This window comes from Anopheles coustani, chromosome 3 (genome assembly GCF_943734705.1).
Source record: "Anopheles coustani chromosome 3, idAnoCousDA_361_x.2, whole genome shotgun sequence".
NCBI classification, from domain to species: Eukaryota; Metazoa; Arthropoda; class Insecta; order Diptera; family Culicidae; genus Anopheles; species Anopheles coustani.
Genome location: NC_071288.1, coordinates 1,870,968 through 1,893,027, shown reverse-complemented (window position 1 = coordinate 1,893,027; position 22,060 = coordinate 1,870,968). Strand labels below are relative to the sequence as shown.

General features: G+C 43.5%; 4 protein-coding genes across 6 annotated transcripts; 2 read left to right on the top strand and 2 right to left on the bottom strand.

The window, feature by feature from the left end:
• Positions 1 to 240: 240 nt before the first annotated feature.
• LOC131261438 (zinc finger HIT domain-containing protein 2) lies at positions 241 to 1,944 on the top strand. The gene is made up of 2 exons (XM_058263470.1): positions 241 to 318; positions 388 to 1,944. Exons 1-2 carry the CDS (start codon positions 296 to 298, stop codon positions 1,454 to 1,456), a joined length of 1,092 nt encoding a protein of 363 aa, XP_058119453.1. The 5' UTR covers positions 241 to 295; the 3' UTR covers positions 1,457 to 1,944.
• A 53-nt stretch (positions 1,945 to 1,997) lies between these two features.
• LOC131261437 (zinc finger and BTB domain-containing protein 17-like) lies at positions 1,998 to 11,150 on the bottom strand. Of its 2 annotated transcripts, XM_058263469.1 has the most exons (6): positions 6,460 to 6,486; positions 6,196 to 6,309; positions 3,861 to 4,571; positions 3,075 to 3,767; positions 2,637 to 3,011; positions 1,998 to 2,556 (listed from the first exon to the last, which is right to left on the bottom strand). In XM_058263469.1, exons 1-6 carry the CDS (start codon positions 6,484 to 6,486, stop codon positions 2,338 to 2,340), a joined length of 2,139 nt encoding a protein of 712 aa, XP_058119452.1. In that variant the 3' UTR covers positions 1,998 to 2,337. The 2 variants fall into 2 exon arrangements, with proteins under 2 accessions (XP_058119452.1, XP_058119451.1); XM_058263468.1 differs by lacking the exon at positions 6,460 to 6,486 and adding an exon at positions 11,084 to 11,150 and having other exon boundaries at positions 3,075 to 4,571.
• A 1,087-nt stretch (positions 11,151 to 12,237) lies between these two features.
• LOC131272431 (uncharacterized) lies at positions 12,238 to 13,512 on the top strand. The gene is made up of 2 exons (XM_058274156.1): positions 12,238 to 12,412; positions 12,571 to 13,512. The coding sequence occupies exons 1-2, from the start codon at positions 12,390 to 12,392 to the stop codon at positions 13,025 to 13,027; spliced, it is 480 nt and encodes a 159-aa protein (XP_058130139.1). The 5' UTR covers positions 12,238 to 12,389; the 3' UTR covers positions 13,028 to 13,512.
• Position 13,513: 1 nt separating this feature from the next.
• Positions 13,514 to 19,754, bottom strand: LOC131272430 (AP-1 complex subunit beta-1). Of its 2 annotated transcripts, none has more exons than XM_058274154.1 (5): positions 19,638 to 19,754; positions 18,701 to 18,833; positions 18,461 to 18,631; positions 16,258 to 16,443; positions 13,514 to 16,198 (listed from the first exon to the last, which is right to left on the bottom strand). In XM_058274154.1, the coding sequence occupies exons 2-5, from the start codon at positions 18,806 to 18,808 to the stop codon at positions 13,871 to 13,873; spliced, it is 2,793 nt and encodes a 930-aa protein (XP_058130137.1). In that variant the 5' UTR covers positions 18,809 to 18,833; positions 19,638 to 19,754; the 3' UTR covers positions 13,514 to 13,870. The 2 variants fall into 2 exon arrangements, with proteins under 2 accessions (XP_058130137.1, XP_058130138.1); XM_058274155.1 differs by having other exon boundaries at positions 19,666 to 19,731.
• Between the last annotated feature and the right edge of the window lie 2,306 nt (positions 19,755 to 22,060).

Genomic DNA, 22,060 nt, shown 5'->3' with positions numbered 1-22,060 from the left:
GTACTATTATCCCTCCCCAACAATTTAAATTCCGTTCATTGATCGTTGCCGTTTCCGTTCATCGATTACTATGCATGTTCTACGTAGAACAGAACAGTAGTACAGAATTATTCGTCATTTCATCGATTGTTTTTCTGTGTTTCATAATAAACATCCTATAGATTTTGCAATGTTGTAAAAATATTAATTTTTCTGAATAACGCGATTGTAAAAAACATATCGACAGCTGCGTCGAAGTTTTGCGAACCCAGCAAAATTCCTTAGTTTTTGTGTGTACAATTTATTAAACACAATAATGGCCGAGGGCGATTGTAGAATGTAAGATTTGTTTTATTACTTCTGTCCAATAGAATGTTCCCTATTTAATCCGCTCGTTCTTAATTACAGTTGCGTTAAAAAGCCTGCCAAATATAGTTGCCCGCGGTGCAATGTACTATACTGTTCCGTAGAGTGTTACAAATCACAGCAGCACCTGGAGTGTTCGGAGGGCTTTTTTCGGGAAAATGTGGTACAAGAACTGGCGTTACGGCGAAACGAAGATGAAGGGAAAGAATCATCCAAAGCTATGGTTGATATACTGCGACGAGTAGAGCTCGTGGATACACTTGATGAAGAAGAAGATGAGGCACTTTCCGATGGTTCCGACGAGGAAATCCCGGATTCGGATGACGAAGATCAAGATGTTGAACTAGCCGATCGGCTAAATGGAGTTGACCTGGATGACCCCAGCAGTGTATGGGAACGACTTACTGGTGCAGAGAAGGAGGAATTTCAAAGCCTTGTAGAAAATGGAGATATTATTAAAGTTCTTCCCGACCTAAATTGCTGGTGGACGCAGGAGCATAAAGTAGATTTAATTCAACCAGTAGAAGGACCGTCGTCACAAGAGAAGCAGCTGCTTTCCGCCTGTCCTAGAGTGTGGGATAAAATACCCAATTTCGCAGATTTGTTTAACAAGGAACCGTCTTCAGCGGTGCGTTTCAATATTGCCAATGTTCTGGCCGCATACTCTTTTGTTTATCGATACTTTTACGGAGACATACATGAAAATGCCTTAGAAGCAGCTGATTGTCTTATAAGTATAGCTTTAAATCTGAAGAAAAATGCTGTTTTCGACTCTGAAGCAATGGCCGTGGAATCCGTCACGAGTGAATGTATGGTGGTAAAATTACCTACGGACAATACGACGACATCCGTTTTGAGGGACCATGTTCGAACTTTTCTGGCTGGACCGAAGGGTTCTGGGAAAAAGTTTCGAAAGCTATTCCTTTTGGCTGCGCTATCCGATGTACGAAATCTAATCGGTCGTGCAAACCGAGAGCTTAAGGAATTAACTGAGCAAAAAGCAGTCAATATAGACGTAACGGATATTAAAAATATCGACACCACGCTGATTCGAAGTTGTATAAGAAAAACCGAATTCTATCTCGCATACGCTAAGTCAGATTATTTCTAATGTGTGCCCTAGAGGTCAATAAGCTTGCCAGTCAGTTATGATACTTTTATCCAAAAATAATACTTCTTTTTTATTTCCATTTTCTTATGAAATCGTCTATATTCATTTTATTTACAATTTCGTTTAAAGAATAGAAAGAATCGATGCGCATTGGATCTAAATGGAAATGTAAAATGAACTGAAAAGAGTATTGCATGAATTTCACAATGATTGCGCATCAGTAACAACATTGCAACAGTACATTAGAACAATCCTTATAGAAAGATAAAACGTGTAATAAATTAAAATAGTTACAATAAAAAGGGAAAACAACCGCAGACCCATTATCCAGTTCCTCAAAACGAACTCTTGTGTTACACATCCGCACGCGGTAATCGTGTCTGGGGCGATGTTTGCGAGTTCACTTCGATGGCTCCGGATTGTGTCTGGCTTTTAAAATAAATATACTCATAGCTTACTTCATCTCTAATGGTACGTGTGATGTTAAATACTTTTAAAAATATGCGTAAAACGTAAAATAGTAGAACTACAGATCAACAAGAAAATATGCCACGCGCTGAGCATACGGTGCCAGTTTAGAAGGGCAAAAGAAATAAAAAATGTTCATTTACAAATGAGTGCTTTTGCGGACAAACATATCCACGGGGTCCGAAAACTATCGGAGGTTGATGGAAAAAACGAGAAAAAAAAAATCAAATGCCACTATCTTAATAATGTTTCGGTTCCACCCGAGGAAAAAGGCGCTCTCACGTGCCCGCATTCCCCTTTGGGGTCGATTAGTATTTTGTTTGAGTATTGCAGCGTCTGACGTATGTCGTTCTCCGAAAGGTATCGCCATCGATATCATTCCTCCAGAAGGCACTTTCTGTCCCAAGGCATTATTATAACCCTGCCGATGGTGAGCTTCCGGGGTTGTTGTTGGATGACTGTTGCTGTGATGACGCTTGCTGTGATGGATGATTTTGCAGGTGTTGATGATTTTCTGGTGAAGTGGATACCAGGACCGTCCTTGTACTACCATCAGGTTCAGTGGGTTGCTGCGTCACCATGGGGGACAAGGAGATTTGCACCGGGAGCGTCTGGTTGTCTGCCGTAGGTACCTAAGCATTTGGAAAAGGGGATTTAAAAAAATGTGGACTGGCTTCAAACGAACGGCTGGCCGTTTGCCTTACGTACGTACATGTATCGTCACACCCTGTGGTAAGCTGATTGCACTCTGTAGAAGGTTTTGCATCGTTTGATGCACCCCCGCCGAAGCACTATCAACTCCGCCGGCCTGCAGACTCGCGCTGGACGCCGTGATTGTCAATCCGGGTGGGATCCCCGCCGGCAGGGATGTGGCCGTTATCGACCCGCCCGTACTGCTACTGGTGCCGTTAACCGTCGTGTCCGTGGTGCCATTGCTGGCGTTTCTGTTACTGCTGTTACTGTTGTTATTGTTGTTACTTGTGCGATTTGATGCTTTCTCCTCCTTCAGCCGCTTTGTGAGGTGCGATTTAATGTGCTTCCGTAGGTGATCCTTTCGGTAGAAACCTTTCCCACAGTCGTTGCAAATCTGGAAACAAAACGATGGTTACAGTTGACATTTTCTAACACGCAGACACGCGCTAGGATTTACCTCCGTTTTAACTCCGCTGTGTATTACGAAATGTAGGTTAAGATGTTCCTTTCGCTTGAAACCCTTCTTGCAGACGTTGCAGATGAACGGCCGCTCCGGATTGTGGCCGAGCTTGTGGCGCTCGAGATGTTCTTTCCGCTTCAGACCCGCACCACAGATATCACAAATGAACCGCCGCTCGATCTTGTGCACCACCAGGTGCTGCTCGAGACACTCCTTCTCCGGGTAGGCCATGTGACACTCTGGACAGCAGAATAGCACCGTCCCGTCGATGGCGGTCGTGATGTGCACCTGTCCCGGCTTCTGCCGCTTCGGTTTCGGTGGTTTCGTTTTGTACTTGCGTTTCTTTCGCGCCTTCCCGCCGACTCCGCCATTTACGTTTGCTTCCGTTCCGCCACCATTGTTGTTCCCTGTTGCATGGTTGCCTCCGTTCTCTCCATCTTCTCTACCGCCTCCACCGGGAGAATCGCCGTCACCACCGTTTTCCATCTGTCCCGAACTATCCGCGGCCCCAAACTGGGTGTTTTCGTTCGAGTGATCGTCTGTGATGATCTCCTGTTTGATGATTCCGGGCCCGATCGCTATTCCGGAAGGCAGCACCAGATGCGGATGGTGCACACCGTTCATAATAGCCGAGGCGTTCGAGGTGTTCTGATTGTGGTTAAACTTTAAGTATGGCTGCAGGTTGAGGTTGTGCAGGGGCCGTTGCTGCTGCTGCTGCTGCTGTTGTTGTTGCTGCTGCTGTTGTTGCTGCAAGTGGTGCTGTTGTTGTTGCTGCTGCTGCTGTTGATGGTGCTGCTGTAAAAGTTCCGTTAGCTCTCCGGCCGCCATGGACGAAGGTAGGACCGCAGACTGGTGGTTCCATAGGGCTGGCACTTCTTGCTTAATCTGCCGCAGTGGTGGCGGGTTCTCACTGTCCACTTTTCTCTCGTTCCCCGATAGATTGGCCTGCGCTTGCTGGTGCTGCTGAAGGATGGTCGTAGTGCCCGGGTTTTGCGATGCGAGCAGCTGCAGATCCTGTGGTTGCAGTGCGGCCACGATCGTCATTCCTTCCGGAAGTCCTTGGTTGTGCAGAACCTCTTCGTCCTGGGGGCTGTAGGCCACCGTCAGCACCGTCGTTCCTTGCTGAAAGCCTTGGATTGGTATCTGCATCTGTCCCATTTGAAATTTGGTCGTCTGCAGTGCTCCTGATCCCTGTCCTGGACCACCACCAGTGCCACCGCCTGGTGTCATTTGCGATGGCAGTGGGTTAGGGTTGAGCACCTGGATCTGGACAGTCTGCTGCGCATCTCCCGGTTTCGCACCCGGCATCGTGATAGGAAGAGTGATGTATGCCGGAGAAGCGATGGCTCCCTGTGGCATCCCTGCAGTCGTTACGATCTGACCGTGTGACGCCGGATGCTGCTGAAAGACGGCCGAAGCTGTACTGACGGCGGTACCATCCATTGGTCGCAGAAACTGCATAGCTCCCTCACTTCCGGATACCAATCCGACGACCTAAAAACGGCCAGACGCAAAAAGAACAGTGAGATGCATTAATGGCAAATCTTGAAGGAAATAAAACATGATGACAAACACTCTATCCAATTTGTATTCCACGGCCGGGCTAAACTTTACCAATTCTCAAATGTTAAAGTGCAACAACACTCGGCTTTATTCGGTAAACCGACATTCACTTTCGACGACCAAACCTGGCGCCATTTTCCTCTTCGTGTTCATGGTGGACGTCGACTTCGTTTTCGAGGACTACGGATGCGATCTCCGTACGGTCACGACGGGGTAAAACTGATCATTCGATTACACCGACGGTCCCCACGACGTGCCTCAACAAGTTCAACACTCCGGAAGGCTTTGTCATTCCTCTCCCTTCTTCAACCGTCCCGTCCCGTTCGCTTCCTAATGCCCGGACGCGATATAGTGATTGCTGCTGCCCCAACAGCAGTAACGGCAAAAAGTCGAGTAAAAGTGAAAGTTTTCTCTCGCAACAAATGAACGAAACGTGGAGTTCGTTCCCGCGATCGGCAAGGAAATGGTGACGACGACGCAGTGCGAAGCCGACAGAGGGCAGCGAGTGTAAAGATCGGAGCGGAACGAACGAATGGAAACGGCGGAAAAATGTTATATGCATCCGCGAGTAGAAATTGAAACCCTTGCAGCGATAGCCCAGAAAACAGAGCCTTCTCGTTGTAAGAAAAAAAACCCTCCTTTTCGCATGACTTACTACAACTAAATCTCAAAAAAATGATGTCTTCCCAATTAAACATCTTTCGCAATGCCAAGGAAATATGTATGGTTCCAAAAACGGTCTTTCACGGGATCCTTGGTTTTATGACAAATAAAAACTAGTTGTTCTAAACATTCAAAACTATTTGCTAAATAGTAAACTAAATCGTAAAGAACAACTAACTCAGAAAATAGTAGCAATACAGACAAAGTTCCAAAGGAATTATACGTTCTTTTTTTTGATTCCAGCCTTCACATCAACGTGATGGTGTGTGGACTATTGTTTTTCGTAACCCTTTTGCCTTCTGGTCATAGCACATGCGCATGTAAAATAAGAAAAAAACCCTCAACAAAATGCACATTTGCATCAGTACACCATGGCTTAAAATACCCAACCGGCAAGCGGCAACAACATTACCCCGAGAAGAGGGCGGGTTGGGTTTCTCGCTTAAGTCTCTTGCCGCGTGGTGGCGTTGAAATCACTTGTTCCCTTTCCGATTTGAAGCTAAGCTATTTGGCTGTAGCTGACACGGAACCAAAATCTCTCGAATCAGCAGGAAAACGCAGCTGATGAATGAGCTGATGCAAACTGCTGTGGGCAACTTTGAATTCTTATCGTGTGAAAGTATGTCAATTCTTTGTTCTCAGCATTTATGCTAGCTGGTCTTGGATTGCAAAATAACGCGCCTAAACAAACGTTGCGTGGCACCTTCATCTTCGGCCAGGTCACGGCCACCAGTTGAGCGGAGATCTCTCTTGTTCTTTTTTTCCTTCCATTCTTTTCGTACAAAATCCGACACACAGTTGGTTAACGATCTGTTCTCATGTTCATTCGTACGCCATCATGTTAGGTACATTTTTGCAAGCCAACAAGAAAGCAAACCCTAGCTTATATTACCTGCCCATTAGCTGCTGCCGTTGACAGATTCTGTGGAAACTTGGCTGACGCGAACTGATTTGCGGCTAGCGGCCCAGCGAACGAGTTGAACTGGGAAAAGTTCATTTTTGTACACTGAAATGAGATAGAATAGGGAATACATTAGTTAGCATGATCTGAAAGTCCTAAGCATAAAATTAATGTATGCTCCCCCCCTAACGGTAACAAACGGGAGAAATGCTATGATATGCTTCTCGTAACAAATCAATCTTCAACATAGTTTACCTCTATGTAATTCTCATTGTCGTCCATCTTTTCGTCCACTTCCGTCGTCCGTTCCACGGCAATGCTGGACTCGTTCATTAATGAATATGTTTTCGAGCACTCTTCAACCCAATTGAAATTCTTGTCTGTTGCCGTCAGGTTTAGTAGCTTTTCTACAACCACGGCCCACGACGCTGGCTCTATTAACGGTGCCGTTGAACGGTTATAGTTATTTTCGCGCAAGCTTTTCTCTTTTTAGACCGACTTCAAATAAACGTACGGAATGCAAACGCGCCAGGATCGGCTTTAGTGCACACCAACACCTATTCGGTTCATTGGATTATTGATCGTACACGCGTGCAGTTGGGACTTGCCTGGGCTTGGGTTGGCATTGGGTCGCTAACGGGAAATCACGGCTCACACTCGATTTCACATTACGCGCCGCGACATCGATCGCAACGGCGTGTTTTACTTTCAGGACACATTTATTTACTTCCTGCGATCAGCTCGACGTCCACTGCCCATTGGCGACTCTCACTCGAAACGAAACCTGTATGCAAATTAAAACCATTGTGAGAGGTTTCGTTTAAACCAAACTGCGCTTTGGCAAGGTGGCAAACTTTTCACGCAACAGCATATTACAATCAAGTGCAACATATGTTCACAACCCACTGCTGACGGAATCGGGAAAATGATCATCACCTCATCACTTACACGACCTTCACCAACATTGATTTTATGTTTTAAACATTAACCAATCTTAGTGAAAAAAAAGCAAACACTATACATAATGTTGTAGTATCCAGTGCTTTTTTGTACAATGTACATTAACACAAACACTCGCACACTAAAACTCTTTTCACACATTAATGATGTCATAGAAAAGTGAAGTTTACCTTTCACTGGTCGGAGACTGGACTGGTAACAAAATGTTAAAGTGTGAAATCAAATCTCAACTGCATTTCGTAACCCTTTCTCTTCGCTATGCTGTACTTCCGCTGTCGCAGCAAGTTTCGCTGCTGTTTTGCTGCTTCACATTGAACCAATGGAAGATTTTGGTTATATATCCACTCACAATAGAAGCTCGAAAGACCTTTCTTTCCAAAAGCATACGAATTATTTTTTAACACTACTTTAAAAAATATGTAAAACCACCATTTGAATCAACTAAGAGGGAACAGTACTACTATTTGCGTATTTTAATGGATTTTGATGAACATAACTTTTCTTTATTATGCACACAAATGAAATTCACAATGAATGAACCTTTTTGTGTTATATCTATATTAGTTTTCACACGCAATATAAATGATTTAATGTATTCACCGTTGCATATTCACTTGAATTGTGTACGTCATCTTAAAAATTCGTCACACCGCGTTTCGTCTTCCGTTGTTGCCAATAGCGTTCACAAACATCTTATGTATTCAGAAGGGAGCGACCTCCACAACGGGAGGGTGTTGTGTTGTTAGAGCAGGTTATTGGGGAATTTTGAGACTAATGTCTTCGAAAAACTGCTGAATGCCCTAAAGCAATGCAGTGCACTACACTACACACACATTCGATCGTTTGCTGCTCGACACAACACAACGCAGGCTTGGCTGAGAGACGCGGATGCTTTCACATCGATAGTGAAACTACTTTCCGTCGCTAGCAAGACGAAAGGTGCGCTCCGATGCCGAAAAGATGCAAGCACATTCCAGTTTATAACGACCACAACGAGTAACACACGTACCACGCGGGTATAATTGTCGTAAAACCCGCACTGCGGCTTAACGCAAGCAATCCAGGAACTCGTCCGGCAAGCAAAAGGTTCTCCGGTGGTAAATTAAATATCGCGAACATCGAAACGACAACCGTACCGGAGCGCGGATCCGATCGCTATGACGTCGCCGTGTGGCTGCGAGGCCGCGATCGTATGCGGATGTTGCTGATCGCGACGTCGCCAACACGAGCCGCTACAGCGGAGATGATCAGCCGAGCTTCGTTGGATCCGCTTCGGCAAAAGCTCGGCGTGGATATGCTTTCCCTTTGGGTGAGCAACCGCGGGCTAGACGTTGAAGTGTGCGTGAAACAGGCAGCTGTGACTAGCAAACTACTCTTTGAGTCGACCAGATAGTGATCTTCAATAGTGCACTATGGATTTCGAGCGTTCGGAACTTTATCAAATGTTTATTAAGCTAAGAAACAAACAGGATATTTTACGAATAAAAATGTATCCCACTCACTAGAGAGAAATTATATCAGAACGAAAAGCTAAGTAGTACGCTGAGCTAAAGCTCTTAGTACTATTTCTACACTCAGTCTGATTGATGATGATGAACTATGAGCCGCGTAGTATACGAAGAGTAGAAGTAGTAGTGGAAGATTTACATTACGACCAGCGTTACTTCTTGTACTAGAGCTACTAGACTTCAACTTGAAGGAAAGTACATAATGCTACTAGCGACGAACACACCGCAAAGATTGCAGCGTTCGATCTTCACAACAATATGCTTCACAATCTGTCGTTATCGGTGTGCGTCCTTCCATTGGAAAACGTGTTGGTGTCTTCGCCATGCAAGACGATGAATCATCAAGGCAAAAGAGTTAAAAACCCAATGATTAACTTATATCGTCATCGGACGTTATGCGTACGACGTTTGCCTAAGTATCTTTTGACAGCTTTAAATTTCTCTTTCTCGAGAACAAAACTTTTCAAATTATAGATACCATGAGCAATTGTTACTGTAAAATTGAAATAATATATCATTGATACATTTAGTAAAGTTAACCAAATCAACGCTCGTTGCATTATTGCGAACACTAATGGTTCATACACAAAATAAACTAATCCATCGAAGTAAGCCGGATGCTACAGGTTCGTTTCTTACTCGCGCATTGAAGTCTTTCGTATGTGCGGCATACAAGCCTCCGCGAGGGTTAGACGCTATGGAACATTTATAATTTCTTAACATGGGCCTTCAAAATGTTTAAGTTACTGTCAATTAAAATAGTTACAGTAAAATTGTCGTAAATAGCAAGTGTTATTTCTTTCATTGATTCTTTTCCTTGTCCGTCTATACCAAAATTGTCGGCTGCATGCATTCCCAACGTTTAAAATACCCGATCGATCTTGTTGGTGATGTTCGTCTGTACTGCCCGGTTTCACACCATCAACAGCTGGAAACCTTTGCGGTCGACAAGATTCGTGTACGAATGGAAGGCTCTTAGAGCCACAAAAGGTTTTTGCGTTTCGTTTGTGTGCCTTTTCCCATTTGCTTCGCCATTATGATCGGCAAGCATGCTGCTCCATGTTTTGCGCGACCAGTTTGCCTTGCTCGCGCGATCGTGGAGCGGGGAGAAAGAAAATTTAGAAAGTGGAGAGAGTTTTATATAACCCACAACGTTGACCAAAACCACGAACCCGCGATGGTGGTTGTTGCTTTTGTTTTACTTTGGTTATTGCTCTTTGCCTTTCGTCCCCCTCTCGTAAGCGGTCTCTTTATTATGAGTATTTCTTCGTTCATTACATTGTGAAGACGAGAACAGACAGACTTGGTTGGTTCTTTGTGATAATCGAGAAATTTTCTTACGATAATTGTGTTAGCGATCAATACTCCATCCGAGCGGCCCGAAGCGATAGCGCTGGTTTGAAAATCGGCCCATGATCGCTGGGGCTAACCACCTCGACGGCGTGGGTTCGAATCCCAACCGAAACCGGACCCTCCCCTGTACGAGAGGACTGACTACTACAGCACGAACTTAGAAAGGAGGACAAGTCTAGTAAGTCCTTAAGTGTTATTGTTGAAAGATCATATACTCTATTTCGCTCTAAAAGTTTCATAAAAGTTTAATATTGAAAACAAATGCTACAGTCCCAACAGTGCCATTGTTTTTCCTTTTTTCCCAACGGCTTTCGCACGATGAACTTTTGAACACGTTGCCGGGCCCAAACGGTTTGTGGTGCCAATCACACAAAGCCGGTCCTGGGAAGAGCTAACACTACCATCCCGACGGTATACCTCGTTCGAAATACTACCGCAGACAATGATCAATGGCTGCTAGCCTACGATCACTAACGTTAGTCGTCGTGAAACACCAACAGTTTCACTTTCGTTTTTCGCTTCAACTAACGCTAATGCCCAAAAGGTATCATTCACCTCTATCCTACGGAGTCGGTTGTTTTCGCACCAAAAGCCTCCGGCGCCCGGAAAACATTGTTGCAACGGGTTGATCGGTTAGCTTGAAAATATTAGCATACGAGTGCATTCCACACTTGGAGAAAAATTGTGTATTCTAATGTTCTGTACTGTAATTTATACTGTAATATTCATTTCCATCAATTCATTTGAAGGAAAATAACATAGAATCATTGGTAGAAAATAGTAAGGCATTAACGTGGTTGTTTCTAATGATTTTATGCATTAATTTTCGATGACATTATGCACCCGACGTTGCACCAATCAGTGAGGTGAATTTCAAGGATTTATGTATGGCCAGGGTCGAATACAAGGAAAGAAGAATAGAGCATAATGGCAGATGTGTTGGAGAACGTGGCGGTTTTCTTGCAGTAGAATAGAACATAGCCGAAACATAGATGTTGTTTTATATGTTGAGCGTTTTAAAAGAGATTTCAATGGTAAGTTGTAAATGTATGACTTACCCGCAGGTTATTGAGCTCGTTCAGTATCTCCGGTAGGTATGTTTGGTGGTGCTAAAGTCGTTGAGTGGTTTTGGCTTGACGAAAGTCGCGTTGATAGTTGCTGCAGAATGAGGAAGTAATTTGTTGTTTCCTCTTCATGCAACAGGATTTTCGTGGACGGTTCACTAACACTGGTACTTCTTCGGTAAATCTTATAACCACCATGTCAGGAAAAGATCGTGTAACATAATTAAGTGCTATCCAGCATAAGGATAACAAACAAATTTATACATGTTTTAAACAGGAACTAGAGTTATGTTGACACAAACCACTACCGCATTATGTTTACATCAGGCACGTAATTGCCGCTGCTCTAACAGGTAGAGCAGTTGTAGACTTTTTAATCCAGACACCAATATGTTTCCACCGTATGAATCAGAGCGGTATAGTTGACTTTATTCACTTCCCAGGTGGTGTGTAAATAACGTGTTATATTTAGCACATATCTTTAGAGTTATGGCCTACACCTTCACTGCGGCCGATCATCAAATTTAGGGCCACTCATACCTCACGAAAACGGGACGAATTTTTGTGCGCTAATTATTCAGCAGGCATTAGCACTATGTTGTCTAACTTACTACAATGCACGATGAACGCGGTTTAGTCGAATATTTCGCAAAATATGTAGTAAACTACGACCGCATTCCTAAACCACGTATCGTTCGTGCCAGACAGAAACTAATGTTTACGTACGTCGCAAGTAGTTAAACGACTCATCCACAAGCCAAAAATGGACTGAGGAAAAGCGTTTGACAGCAGTTCCTCGCCTCTGTTGTCAAATATAGGATATCTCAGTCCAGCTACGCTAGGTGGATAGAGGGCCCTAATTTGACTACCAAGCTGTGTCAAAAAATTGAAGTTCTGTACCTGCCACGTTTATAGCTTTCTCTTGAAGTGCTCCACAGGGTGGCTGATGGCGAAATATTCCTGGGAAAAACCTAGGACGATCACATTTTTAGTGTAATCAAGAGCTTCATAAAAGATATCTTGATGAATTTCGATTGCATGCTATTTGCAAAGTTTTTTAAACAGCAATTTAATCAGCTTAGAAGCTGTTCTACGAACTCTGAGGAAAATGATCGAGTTGTCATTACACGGCACGACATGATGTCGAGCATCCGTCGGTCGCCTGTAGTCTGAGTAAATGAAGGCACATTCAACGAGAAATATACAGTGGAAAAGCTAGATTTTCATGAAATTAAAAGTTCCATGAATGACAAAGAAGTTTTGTTAGTGAATTCCAACGTTTTCCGCGCTCGCAGCAACGATGGCCGGTCCTGTGGACACAAGGTAATTATTAGCACTTTCCTGGTTGTTCATTCTTTGTTTACATCCACTTATTTTTCTCTGCGTCACCACGACCGTACATGCCTGGCAATGTGCAACAGCTGATTCGGGGCTCCCTTTTGTGATGGCCATTAATGGTTATGCATTTTTGTCTCTTTTAGGAAACGTTCGCGCGAGGAGGAACAAAACGAGTTTATGCCCTTATCGAAAAGAATAAACAATTTGCATCTTAATACCAGTCAACACAGTATTGGGGGTGTGTTGCAGGAACAACTTGGCCCGACCGTGGCGCCCCACGGACAGTATGCTGTAGGGCAACAGCAGCATGAATATGTTAGTCATCAGAATCATAATTTGTTCGGCGGGGGATCTGATGGCCACAGCAACCACCTAGGAGTCACGGCTGGTAGCTCCTCCAGCAGCAGCAATGGTTCACTGTCCATCCCGGCCAACAGCGCAAGCAACAGTCCTGCCTCGACCCACACCACTATTTCGATCAACGGGGAAATCCTAGGTGATTATTGTCCAGTTTTAACGGCGGAAGAAAATCCACACTACTTCACTAAGAATAAAGTCCTCTACGAGTTGTATGTCGAGCGGATGAGGAGACTGCAGTGAAGCAGCCAAAATTTCACCAATGCTGGCCATTGGCATTACCATTGGTTGGATCGTGTGATACATAATAAGGAACCTTCGCTCTTACCCATTAAATTCGTAATTTTACGCGTGTATTTTATACGTTTGTTTAATTTAGGTTTAATTTCTTGAATTTCTTCACAACTAAGTTATCGTGAGCTTGCTATTTAATATAATTTTGCTCTAAATCTGCTCGATATACTATTCCCATAGCCTTAAGTCTTGAATGCATGAAAGACTAAGTACGATGGTACGATTATAAGGCCCAATTTATCTCGTAAACAATCATTACAATTTTTTCCAGTTCGATTGAAACATTTTTGAGTAATGCAGAAAATACATAATGTAGCGTTTGTGGCTTATATTATCCATTCATTTTAGTAAAGTGTTTGCACATTAGTTGGGCCCTCCTCATACGTGTGATTTATTAAATTTGTCTAAAAGCAATAACAATAAAACATATACATGAAAAACCAGTTCGTTTACGGTTATCGATATTTATTTGTTAGCCATAAAACGTCCCTAGAAAGGAACGTATTGGATACATAGTTTAATGTTTCTTATATTCATGTTCATTGGATTCATCTCCAGTAGAGAGTTAGATGCTTCCTAGTGGAATTATTAAACACATGGCAATGTGTGCGAGTTTACACAATATTAACGAAACATGTAGATCTATTGCCGCTGATGTGTTCATCGTTCAGATGGAGATACATTTGTTTGCGCTCTGCGTGCCTATAACGATTCCAATTCGAACAAATTCTCGAGGCAATGGCTACAATCTAATGGAATATAACAATATTATACGTTAGATATGACGTTCACTTAAGGAGAACGAATGATTTGTTCGTAGGCGGCGAAAATAATCGGTCCGACCTCGACCGAACGCGATTTCAAACTGAGTGTCGCGTCCGAGCTTCCCGGAGACAGTTTAAGCTCGAGCAGCACCCAGATGTTGTTGGTCAACTTGAGCGACTGGTAGAGCATGTCCTGTCCCTCGACATTACGTTTCGCGATCGTGAAGATGTTGTTTGCCGTCATCTTTGCAGCCACCGTATCGGCGGTACCCATGATACCGTGCAGGTTGTATTGCACCTCATTTGCGGCGGGGATCTCCTTCCAGGTGGTCAGAAAAACGCGCTTATCGAGCTGACCGTCTTCTACGAAGAGAACATTACCGTGCACAAGGCAGGCAAAGTAGAAAATGTCTACGTTGTTCTTGATGGCCACCTGGAGATTATTTAGGGGTTCCATCCGTTGAACCTGACCGGTTGTGCCGAGCGATAGAGATGTTTCGGCCGACTGGGAAGGCTGAAGGGGGGCAACCTGAAGCGGAGCACTGGGGACCAGCCCGAAACTGTTTTTGTTCAGCTGAATGGCGAAGCCAGTCATCGCCTGCATCGCCTTATTCGTGAACGTCATGTCCATAAACACCTGTCCGGCGCGTCGAGAGAATGTTCCTTGAATTTCCAGACCCTTTCCTTTGTCGGCCGGCAACCACGTGATCTTCGGGAGCTGAATCAGATTCGTACTGCTCACCGGCCCAATGCCAAAGATATCTCCCAGCAGTCCACCGGCAGCGGATGAGCCAGCAGGGGCTGCAGCTGCCGTCGTCGCGGCGGTGTCATTTGCCGGACCACCACCGAGCAGAATGTCCAATCCTCCACCGAGCAGATCTACGTTGCTGTTGGCCGGCGCTGGTACAGCTGGTGCCGCTGGCGCACCGATATCCATCGAGAGCAGATCACCGATGAGAGATTCCTGGTTCGGAATGACGGTGGCTTCTGGGACGGAAGCGGACGACTCTTCCCCGGCCGAAGATGCCGAACGGTTCGGCAGTGACTTGCGGACACCCGCACCGCGTCCCTCAACAAATGCGGTTGGAGGCTTGTGGTAAACGCTCGCAAGCGAACTAATGTGACAGATCAATTCGTCCAGCAGCGTCGGCTCAAGAAGATCGGTTTCTTCCGAGATGAGCGGCTTGTCGGCCAGCACCACCTCCTTTGCTGCCGCCGGATCGGTCGACAGCAAACGCCAGTAGATGAAACCACGATCGCGCAGATCGGGATTATCCGAGTCCTGAGTTGCCAGCGAAAGAACATGTTGTACGAGTTCCTGCGTATCGGCCGGCCGCTTGAGGAACAGCTTCACTACCGCCGTTAGCAGCTGCAGCTGCACTTGAGCGTTCTCGTCCTGGAAACCTTCCAAGAAGCTGTCCAGCAGTTCGTCAGCGTTATCAATACGTTCCGCGTATTCGCCGATGATCCACACCATCGAAGCGCGCGCTTCCGGTTCGTCCAGTGTATCCAAATTCTCACATAGCGTGCTAATGATGCTCTCGTACTTGTTCGGGTACTTGCGGAAGATATCCTTAATCACCACAATTGCCTCCTGCACGACGTAGTTCACCTTCGTCTGAATGAGATCGAGCAAAGTAGATACGCACCGCTCAGCAGACGGTTCCACCTTGATCGCGCAGCGTCCAATAGCACGCACTGCCTTGCGCACAAAGTCCACGTCCACCTCCGTGGCATACTCCTTCAGTTCACTCAACACCTGCGCGATGTTGCTCTGGTTCGCCAAACGGATCATGATGTCCAGCTTCTCTAGCTTCACGTAGATCGGGTCATTATATTTCACGAAGAAAACCTTCATCTCATGCTTCAGAATATCGGGACGCTTCTGTACGATCAGATTGATGTTTCTCAGCGCCACATACTGCACCTCCGGCTCCGAGCTGAGCAGCGTCACCAGTGGCGGAGCGAGTTTCTTCGTCAGCATGGCACAAAAGTCAGTATCGCCAGCCAGAATTTCGAGCAGCTTCATCAGCACCTTGATCGCACTTAGCACCACGGCAGCGTTGGCGTGGGCCAATCGTGGCGTAATACGCTCGCAAATGGACTGCGCCTCGCGTTCGTCCTTTGGCGTGTAGTTGGCCAGCGAATCGAGGATGAACACCTGACCCCATTCGGTACACTCGTTCAGTGCCGTCAGCAGCTTGTTGATTGTGGCGGAATTCATCTCCACCAGAGGTTGGCCACTTGCACTGGCTTCGTTGATTTCGCTCAAGGCGGCCACAGCATTCGCTACCACCATGGGGTTCGAATCGGACAGCAGATCCTTTAGCTGATCCAGGAATCCTTGATCCTCAACCTGTACAAACACAAATCATATGAACATTTGCTCAAGAAACTCGCCGCCCCTTGACCTACCATTGAGCTGGAAATGTCGTACAACTTGGCCACGCATACTGCCGCAGTTTTGCGCACGTACGGATCTTCGTCTTTCAAGCATTTGCGCAGCGGTTCACACAAATACTCCGTGATCTTGTCCACACGGATGCAACCCATAGTGCGCACGGCCAGCGCACGGATCAACGGATTCGTATCTTCGCAGTCCTGTGAGCAGAACAACAAACATTATTATCCATACTTTAATGGCAGACCAATCAGATTGCTTGTTAAGTGGCATCTCAATCTGTTGCCGTTTTGTGAAAGGAAATGAAAATGTTCTAGAAACAAATTGATACAACTATAAGCACTCTCAGGTAAAGAAGAATCAAACTTAAAAGCTTACGAAACGGAGAAATCAATGGGAATGTATATACACTTAAATGTTATACAAAAGAGTCTTGAAAGAAACTAAACAGGTCGAACGGGTTAAACTAAGTTTTGGATGAACATATTAGAAAAAAATATCACGAATGAAATGAAAATTTAAAAAAGCTCAAGAATGCCAACGATACATAATTTCAATTATTTTTGTGTGATTTTTGAGAATTTATAAAAATATAACACAAATCCATCTTATGTAACTTATTGAATTGTAGTATCGGAACAAGCAGGAAAGTATAATAATGGTGCTATATAACACAGGAACATTAAAAAGCCTATTACCAAACGTGGAAGCGGGATTGTGAAATAAGACAGCAGATATGTTGGTATTATTGAAAACAATAGCCAATCAATGCTAATTTTGTTAACCGCATTTAGAGATAAATGCAATAATCACATCAACAAAGTGCGTCTATAAATCGTTTTTCCTGAAACATCTACTCAAAAACGCATTGCAAGCCCGCAGAACTATCATGTGCGTACAGCTAGACACAAATACTACAAAATACGTAAAAACTGAATCCAATAAATCATTGAAATAGGAACTGTTTTAATACAGATAGTTTATACAACCATTAAAAGAAAACCAAAGTCGTTTCCAAGAAAGAAGAAAGTATAGTTTAACAACTTAAATATTTAAATTCAACAACATTCTTCCAAAACAGAAATAAGTATCGAAAACGTAACTCATGAGTAAAAACATAGCTAGAAACTCATTTTGCATGATTTTTGTTAGTTTATTACCTTAACGAGTTGAGAATGTGGCAAATCCTTACATAGTTTTTTTTAACAATGTTATTAACAAATACATAGGTTTTTCAGTTTTATTCGATTCAGTTAAATCGGTCATCAAAGAAGTGTAAGTTATAAACGGTATGTATGTAGAAGAAACGTAAAAATTTCAACAGAGGGTTTTGGTTTGGAAGGAGAGACGATGGCATTAGCATATCGGTAAAAGATAAAACAAGACAGAAAAAAGATACACAGTTTAGTTCTATGAGCGTGTGATAATTTTCAATCGAAAGTGAGGGAATTGGACATAAGATGCAGAAGTAGAAATGTGATAAAATGTAACGATGTTGAAAACGATCAAAGAAACAGTGAATCTAATGCAACAAATTATCATAATTCTAAATGAACCGTAAATAATAATCAGAAGAAAAGCACAGGCTGAGTAGAAAGATGAAGAACACATAAAAATAACAAGAAAAGTGCAAACATTAATCAAGGAAACGGAATGTAGAATATGGCCAAATAATTTTGCTGGAAACAGAGTGCCTCACATTTATATGTATATAATAATTTCTACATAAAGAATCGCGTATCTTCGATGTATCGTAAATCGCGAGATTAAAAATTGAGATACCCTTCTATGGTTGAGCTTTAAATAATCCGTTTGCAGACGAAACAAGGGCAAAGCACGGAATTATTTATCAACAAATTGTTATCTTGGTTCCAGGTATCCAAGGCTTTGCAAATACATATTGATAACAGAACGGAAACGTAGCTAACGCCGCGGTTCTAGGCCGTGCTTGGCCGTGTATTTCTGAATGGATGAGCAGTTTGCACGAACATAAATGCTTTCTTTTTGGCTCCTGCTCAAAACTCTTTGCATTGTTTCAATTCCGTACCAGTTTTAGACAAGTGAATCAACTATATCTCAACAATGATTTCAAAAATTGTTCAACACTCCTTGTTATAATAACCAAACAAACAAAAAATGCACTAAATCTCATGAGAACGATAGAAACAGAATGAAGAGATATTTTTTCAAGCGCGAGCCTTAAAAACAATTACTTACCTTAACGAACGTGTTAACGGCCATGATGGCCATATCGGGTTGTGACTTGGCGTAGTTCATCAGGTAAAGATAGACCAGTTTTTTCAGTTCCAAGTTGTCGGTCTGCATGCAGTTCACAACATCGGGGAACAAGGCCGACACGTCCTTTCCAACGGTCATGCTAGCGATGACCTGAAAGTAGGCAAAAGATGTAAGTGAAGCAATTCTGCATCTTTATTTAACTAGAACTTGAGTATCTACCTTTTTAACGGCCTCCTTCTTCTTTTCCTTTTTGTCATTGTTGAGTTCGGATTTGAGCTCAAAAATTTCACCTTTTTTAGTGGTGGTAAAGTATTTAGAATCCGTCATCCCGGGAGAGTTAAATATGCGAAGCCTGAGGAAGAAAATTAACTTGGTTGAAAAGTGTTGCCTTATTGTTGCTTGCTTAATGAATTCCATTACTGAATGGGTGCGATGGGAATCATGACGCGATTTCGTATTGTACACAAATCAGCACGATATGCAAGTAATATCTTTAAATGTAAAAAAGTCGATTCGCAATAATAACTAAGTCACTGTGCTCCAACTTGCGGAGCCATTTATGCATCAACCGTAAACAGGGAATGGATGTCAACGACTAACTGCGAGGAAAATCTAACGCTCTCGGCACCTTTGCTATCTCTTTTTTCACGCACAGTTGTATGAGTTTTCCTCCCTACGACCCCACTCCGGTCAGTCGGATCGGCTGCAGTTATTTAACACCGCACGACCCGCAGGGGCAGTCTTCATCAGCGTGTGCAATATTTTGGAGCCCGTGGGGCAAACGTCGACCCGCCGCATTACAGAACGTCTTTGCCATTATAGGCAGAAGGAGGGAGTGAGGAAATTCCTGTGTCGCTTCGAGTCGCGCAATTAACTCCTAAACGCCTTTGCTATGACTTGTACGCCGTCTTCCGCCCGGTTTTCTGTACAACGACTAGATACTGCTTGCTCGCTTAATCATATCTAGAAGTGCACTTGTATGTGAGACTTTTTCAACGCCGTTGCCACTGATAAAACTCGATGCCATCCCACATCCAGCACAGAGTGACAAACCTAGGGGCTACGAAAAATCGATTATACGAGACACCACGACCCGCTCTGCTTATCGGATCCAAATATCATACTATCTTCAAATGATAACATGCAATGTTTATACCTTTAAGTTCAGAAAGCTACTTGCTTACGATCACAGTTGATTTTAGGGCAGAATGGCGATATTTGTGAATAAATTTCACTTTACTCCCGCAAAGATTACGTTCGTCACTCGATTTTGACTACCAACTGCAGCAAAATTAGCTAAAGTTGAATACGTCAATTGTTTTGACAGCTGCTGTCAGAAGATGCAGGGCTGCTCATGTAACAACAACATACTGCAATAATTTAGTAGAAAAGTTTTTAATGTAAAAAACCAACATAAAATCTTGTAATTACACACTCGCATACAAATGTGTTATCCCAAACATTTTTTTGCAATCTATTCTATGAAGCAGTCAAATAAATCCGCTCAACAACGTTTTGCCATTGTGCTCTTTTTGCTTGACGCACATGTTATCCTATTGGATAATTTGATTTTTTTTAAATAAAGAAACAAATAAGCTTGATAACTGTAAGTGCGCATGTGCCAACCAACTCGCTCTGTTGCACTTCGAATTCATTCAATTAATGTTGGTTTAAAATTGGTTCTCATACGCTATCGACAATCGTTGAACGAAACACAACAAATCGTGCAATCATGTGCTAAGAGTGCGAAGCAAAGTATGGCAGCTTTTGAGTAATTATCTTGCTAACTATAGCGCGGCACAATAAAGCTCAAAATACAGATAGGAAAAATTCAATATTTCATACAATAATATTGCTCGTGTTAATCTTGCTGTCGGCATTAGACTACCACTTGAATAAAAAAAAATAATAGCAATACTGAATGAATCTTGCAAGAATAATGCTTTTTGGAGAACAGTAGTCCCATGACAGCGTTAAGAGAGCTTAGTGTCGGAAACCGCACCATATAGCTTTGATATCCTGTTTAGGAAAAGTATAAAGCTCCATTTCGGTGCTATATTGTGCTCTCGTAGCGGAGACTCTCCCGATTTCCCGACTCCACTCGCTCAGAGCATGAAAATACAAGCGAAAGGGAAAGCCCACTCGGTGTTTTCCAACACAATTTTCCATGTCTTGTCGCGCAAAGGCAAAGTTTCAATCGAAGTGGTTGGACGGTTTGTGGAGTTCGTGAGCAGTCCCAAACCAAAGGAACCATCTTCTTGTGTGCATTGCTCTAGAAGTGGTGTTCTCGGTAGTAACAATTTCTTTACAAAGAACGTGTCTTCTTTTTCCTTGCAAATTGGACCACCAATTGCAAACGATTTCAATGATATAACAACAGGTCATCGTCAGACCAAAGCATCCAAAGGGCAGCTTCCTGTTTTGTGTTTTCAGAATTATCCAATCGAGAGGCTGGGGGTGGAAAGCAGACATTTTCCAAAACATACTCCTAGTGCTATGGTGGCTTTGCTATAAGAGTTTTACAGTGAAGTAAATTTTAACGCAGGTTCCCATTTTCCCGATACCACTCCCGTAGGGTTCAAGGGTAATCAGAACATCGGCATTGCTTTTGTGAACACAAATTCCAAGTGAATGTGTATTTCGTGACAAAGGAAACGTGAATACTGATTAAACGAGTGCTGGAGAAAACAAGTGAATACGGAAAGGTGTGAAGTGCATAATTTTCACAAAAAGAAGCAAAGCATACTAAATAAAAAAAACAGTGAAACCAAAAATTTCTCGTGTGCGCGTGGGTGCGTGAGACCAGGACAAACGGCCGAATCTCAAAGCGAACCCCATTGAAAAGGACGGCGTGGGAATCTCGAACCGTATTTTCCGAAACAGGCTGTTGCTGGCAGAGAGGAAAACGTGTAAGTACAATGCGTTTGTTGAGAAGGTAGAAGTAGAAAATGATACAAAGAGAGCGAGAGAAAGACGGAAATAATCGGTTATACAGAAAGCAAACTAGAGTAAAAGGCCCAGAAAGACTGAGAACGAGAAAGTCGAAGGGAGAAAGCTTTTATCGATGAATGCTACTTAAAATGTGGAAACATTGGCAAACTAAGCGGAGAAGGAGAGAACACCAAGTATAAAGAATATAAGGAACGCCAAACCTTTCAAGTAGATTTACGTTGTTAAAACTTTAGTAAGTAACTTCGGTTTCGGATGACAACTTAATAAGTCACACTAAGGCCTTAAACACATTTTATACTTTATGGAAATTACAAAATGAATAAACTCAGAATTTTATGCTAAAGTAAGCTTTCCTTTGGGTAATTTGAAGAATCATTTCGATTTCCATGCAAACAATTGACACTGAAACTCAGAACCGAACGAGGTGTCCGACAAGAAATCATGCTTCTGCTTATGGCGTGGCCTATATCGCGGCTTGTCCTCGACTCGGCGACAGAAAGCTCGTAACAAGAACATGCGATTAATAATCACCGACACTGACGGTTGCCACGGCAACTCCTCTGCAGCCGACGTTGGATGCCACATACCACCTTTAAATGTACGCGGAACAGAGGGTTGGCGTGGGGG

What these genes read in the sequence shown, in the direction of transcription:
- LOC131261438 (XM_058263470.1), top strand. Translation starts at nt 296, where the DNA reads ATGGCCGAGGGCGATTGTAGAAT. An exon ending in GCCGAGGGCGATTGTAGAAT is followed by an intron (nt 319 to 387) that starts GTAAGATTTGTT and finishes TCTTAATTACAG; the next exon opens with TTGCGTTAAAAAGCCTGCCA.
- LOC131261437 (XM_058263468.1), bottom strand. Translation starts at nt 6,300, where the DNA reads ATGAACTTTTCCCAGTTCAACTCGTTCGCTGGGCCGCTAGCCGCAAAT. An exon ending in CGGCAGCAGCTAATGGGCAG is followed by an intron (nt 4,572 to 6,195) that starts GTAATATAAGCT and finishes GGCCGTTTTTAG; the next exon opens with GTCGTCGGATTGGTATCCGG. An exon ending in CACAGGGTGTGACGATACAT is followed by an intron (nt 2,557 to 2,636) that starts GTACGTACGTAA and finishes CCAAATGCTTAG; the next exon opens with GTACCTACGGCAGACAACCA.
- LOC131272431 (XM_058274156.1), top strand. Translation starts at nt 12,390, where the DNA reads ATGGCCGGTCCTGTGGACACAAG. An exon ending in GCCGGTCCTGTGGACACAAG is followed by an intron (nt 12,413 to 12,570) that starts GTAATTATTAGC and finishes TGTCTCTTTTAG; the next exon opens with GAAACGTTCGCGCGAGGAGG.
- LOC131272430 (XM_058274154.1), bottom strand. Translation starts at nt 18,808, where the DNA reads ATGACGGATTCTAAATACTTTACCACCACTAAAAAAGGTGAAATTTTT. An exon ending in AGAAGGAGGCCGTTAAAAAG is followed by an intron (nt 18,632 to 18,700) that starts GTAGATACTCAA and finishes GCCTACTTTCAG; the next exon opens with GTCATCGCTAGCATGACCGT. An exon ending in ACGACATTTCCAGCTCAATG is followed by an intron (nt 16,199 to 16,257) that starts GTAGGTCAAGGG and finishes GTGTTTGTACAG; the next exon opens with GTTGAGGATCAAGGATTCCT.